The sequence below is a fragment of the Pagrus pagrus genome (genome assembly GCF_965226575.1).
Source record: "Pagrus pagrus genome assembly, chromosome: 13".
Taxonomy (NCBI): Eukaryota; Metazoa; Chordata; class Actinopteri; order Spariformes; family Sparidae; genus Pagrus; species Pagrus pagrus.
Genome location: NC_140197.1, coordinates 20,622,314 through 20,626,791, shown reverse-complemented (window position 1 = coordinate 20,626,791; position 4,478 = coordinate 20,622,314). Strand labels below are relative to the sequence as shown.

Sequence of the window (4,478 nt, the reverse complement as noted above, 5' to 3'; positions counted from 1 at the left end):
CAGTCGTCATCTTAGGAAGAAATTATGATCATTTATCTAAACAAATATACTTTTGGCATTTGACAAATGTATGACCTCTTCACTATTCTTAGAGAGTAGAATGTAGAAAATAACTTCATTATTTCCTGTCCTGTCAAAATAAAATCCTGTATATCAACAGGAAAATAACATTATTGTTATTATAGTACATGTTATATTATTTAAGTGTTGACTAATGCGAACATTCACAGATCAGAGATGTTTACAACTGCTGCATCAATAAAATAAATCCGTGTAATATCTTGAACTCATTACATTTCCTGACAGCATTACAAAATCACAACGTGTGCAACTTTAATAAAAACAGAACTGTGTCACCGATGAAGAAAAAAAAAAAAGGAGAAAGTGATTATAATAATGAAGCTCGCATTAAAAGCCTGAACCAATGAGGGGAAGTGGTGATTTCTCGCAGCCAATCCCGGGCGGAGGGTGGAGTGACGATTTTAAAACTCCAAGTGAAGTTGCTGTAACGTGTAGCTCCTCAGAACATTGTGGACCGCAACTTTCACGACTGCACCTCCCATGACAGCGTAGGAAAACAAGACCAACGACGACAAACAAACAGGGAAACAGAAGGAAAACAGCGGACCTACACTGACTGAAGCTGTAGGAGGAATTTACTGTGGCGCACCGTGCGTAAAAGGCGCCCTGGCCGCTCCACTGCGCGCTTGAATTCAGTGCTTTTTTTTGTCTTTTGTTTTTAAATTGAAGAATACATTCTCGGATTTTCACCCGCAAGGGGCTGAATCAATAATGTTAAAAATGACAGAGGAGCATGACAAGTGTGTCAGCGACCAGCCCTGCAGTCCATCCGGCACAAACAGCTCCATGTCCCAGGACGAGTCCGACTCGGACGCTCCGTCCTCACCGACGGGCTCAGACGGCCAAGGATCCCTGCTCACCGGTCTGGGCAAGAAGCTGGACTCCGAGGACGACGACAGGTTCCCAGCTTGCATACGGGACGCCGTCTCTCAGGTCCTCAAGGGATACGACTGGTCCTTGGTGCCCATGCCCGTGAGGGGGAACGGATCTCTGAAGAATAAACCGCACGTCAAGAGACCCATGAATGCGTTCATGGTCTGGGCGCAAGCGGCCCGCAGAAAGCTCGCGGATCAGTATCCACACCTGCACAACGCCGAGCTGAGCAAGACTCTGGGGAAACTGTGGCGGTAAGGACACATTTTATTTGTATTATAGGGAGAAATACGCAGGGGAAGAGGGTGTAAATACATATTATTTAAAAGAAAATTACTAGAAGGACACGAGGGGATTATGGCTAAAGATTTGGGAATTAAGTCAATCATATCTTTAAATTACATTTCAAGTCAACAGCTTTGGCAATTACATGGAAATATAAATGTAGTAAATTTCAACAAGTTGTGATTTTGAGTGGAAACGATTAAGAGGAAATTAAAAAAGGAAATTCTGAATTCCCTTCTGACTTACTTCTCTAAAGGTAACTTCAACACCACATCTTATTTTGTCTCATTTGACTTCATGCATTGTAATATTTTACTGTTTTTTTTCCCCACACCACAGTTTGCTCTCAGAAAATGAGAAGAGGCCGTTTGTGGAGGAAGCAGAGAGGCTTCGGGTTCAGCACAAGAAAGATCACCCAGACTACAAGTACCAGCCCCGGCGACGGAAGAATGTGAAACCAGGCCAGAGCGACTCCGACTCGGGAGCAGAGCTGGCTCATCACATGTACAAAGCTGAGCCGGGGATGGGAGGACTGGCGGGGATCAGTGACGGACACCACCACCCTGAACATGCAGGTATGTTGTTGAAAATAATGCAGCGCACGCAAAGTTTGTGACTTTCATTTGAGGAATTTAACAGCAAATAATTCATTTTGTAGTTGCAGTGATGAATCCTCATGCTTTATTTCTTTTCAGGGCAGCCTCACGGTCCCCCTACACCACCCACTACTCCCAAAACAGACCTACACCACGGGGTGAAGCAGGATCTGAAGCACGAAGGCCGCCGTCTTGTTGACAGCAGCAGGCAAAACATCGACTTCAGCAACGTTGACATCTCTGAGCTCAGCACTGATGTCATCAGCAACATGGAGACCTTCGACGTGCACGAGTTCGACCAGTACCTCCCGCTCAACGGCCACGCCTCGGCCTCCTCCGCCCTGCCCTCAGACCACAGCCACGGGCAGCCTCCAGCGCCTGGCGGATCTTACGCTTCCACTTACGGCCACGCGGGTGCCAACGGGTCAGCGTGGAGCCGCAAGAGCAACATGTCCTCCACCTCCCCCTCAGCCGGCGAGGTGAGCCAGCACCGGCTCCACATTAAGACGGAGCAACTGAGCCCCAGCCACTACAGCGAGCACTCCCACAGGTCACCCTCGCACTCCGATTACAGCTCCTACAGCAGCCAGGCCTGCGTCACCTCAGCCACGTCGGCCGCCTCGGCTGCAGCGTCTTTCTCCAGCTCCCAGTGTGACTATACTGACATCCAGAGCTCCAACTATTACAACCCTTACTCTGGCTACCCCTCTAGCCTCTACCAGTACCCTTACTTCCACTCCTCCAGGCGGCCCTACAGCAGCCCCATCCTCAACAGTCTGTCCATGGCTCCGGCCCACAGCCCCACCGCCTCCAGCTGGGACCAGCCCGTCTACACCACGCTGTCTCGGCCTTAAGAGGACAAGAAACAGCGTCAGTTGGCCCCAGAGACTCATTCAGATCGATGCACTACTAATGAAGGAAGTTAAGGAGCAGGTGGAGAGGTGTGTGTAGGCTACCTGTGACCATTTGAACGTGAGACAAACAACAGAAAAAAAAAGTGCCTGCTGATTTTATACAAAGTTATATGATGAAAAAAAAAAAACACTCTTGTACAGACTTTTTACACAAAGACTAATTGTGTTGTTGGTGAGCCAAACTCCTCCATGAGGAAATGTCGCCTACGCCTACATCCTGTACATCCCACCGTCCTCTTTCCAGTTTAAGATTGCACGTGCGTGCACACTTGAGGTAAAGCAAAGGCCTGCCACTGAGTTGTGTAGGAGAGAAACGCTTTGGCTCGAGTCTGCTGTGAAGCAGATGGAGAAGCAGATACATCGGAGACGGGACCGATTATGTGAATTTTGCAGTCAAATTTACATTAATGGCCGGAGCTATATTATCGCAGCACATTCGGCCATTTGCATCAGTGGATCAGTCTTAACTAAATGGCTCATTTGAATCTTATAAAAGTCTTATATGTATTTATGTTCATGCATTATTGGTTTCTTTATTTTTTTTTTTTGTCGTTCTTAAGTAGATAAACACATGTAATGTGGGTTTGCTTATTTACAGTACTGTTTGGCTTTTAATTAAATTAAGGTGAACCAAGTGAAGGGCGGTACGAGTACAACAATGTCGATATCATTCCGTTGAATTTCCAGTAACATCTCCATTCCAAGCAAACAGAGGCGGACCAACAGACTCGCGCAGGACAGAACAGGTGTCTGGAGGCTACGCTTGGCAAATCGCGATTAGTCATGATGTAGGGTTAAAGGAAATGGGGTAAAATAACACCACGCACTCTGAGTGACATGTCAGCTGGACCTCCTGCATACGTGGATGGACAACACACGGATATGTACATGCATCCGTGTGTGTGTGTGTCAGGGAGATAAAGTGCTTCTGTGCGTGCGAGTCGTTTCCTCGGGAAAGACATACACGCACCGAATGGTGCTTAAACTTTGAACTTCATCCGTTACGCAAAGATTGTTTAGGTGTTCGAGGAGGGAATTAAGAGTGTGTGCCCGCATTTATCTCATCGACCATTAAGTGCCAACTCACTGCCGCAATCTCGCGCAAAAAAAACAAAACGTTTTTGTGCCTTCTAACGCTTCTTGTCAGTATTTCAATATGAAATTGAATTATTAACAAAACTCCGGGCAGCACACAATCAAGTAATCCACACCAGAAGCTCCTACAGTTAACCTGATTATATCCTTTATTTGATATCATTCCTTACAGCCTCGGTTTGTAACGTTCTGTGAGATGCTGTACGAGAAAGAGGTTTTGTCCACAGAACTGTGTTTTGTATATTATTATTATTATTATTATTCTGGTGTATAATTTTGAGAAAGGCTGTGAAGATTATTGTTGTTCTATTAACTAGAGTTTCATTCACACATGCACAGCTAACCCATTCGCTGGCCATTTTTTAAAAATAAAAGATACTTTTTCTTGATATTTTTGTCCTTGTCGTTCTTATTTGCAGCCATATTTAATTTGTTCTTAAAGGTGCACTTTGTAGTTTCGGGGAGTAGATCAGAGAAACATCGTCGTTGACTTTTTTTTTATGTTCAAACAAACTAAATAAACAAACTCTCTTTGTTTTCATGACTGAATGAACGGAATAAACAAACTGACCTTAAAGGACGACACAGTTTACATTTGGCGGACCCCGCCACCTTTCTAGCTTCAAACAGTGTC

General features: G+C 45.4%; 1 protein-coding gene across 1 annotated transcript; it reads left to right on the top strand.

Annotated features, from left to right (window-relative positions):
* Positions 1-537: 537 nt before the first annotated feature.
* On the top strand, positions 538-4,233 carry LOC311268719 (transcription factor Sox-8). The gene is made up of 3 exons (XM_084372512.1): positions 538-1,208; positions 1,579-1,814; positions 1,935-4,233. Exons 1-3 carry the CDS (start codon positions 793-795, stop codon positions 2,687-2,689), a joined length of 1,407 nt encoding a protein of 468 aa, XP_084228638.1. The 5' UTR covers positions 538-792; the 3' UTR covers positions 2,690-4,233.
* Positions 4,234-4,478: the final 245 nt, after the last annotated feature.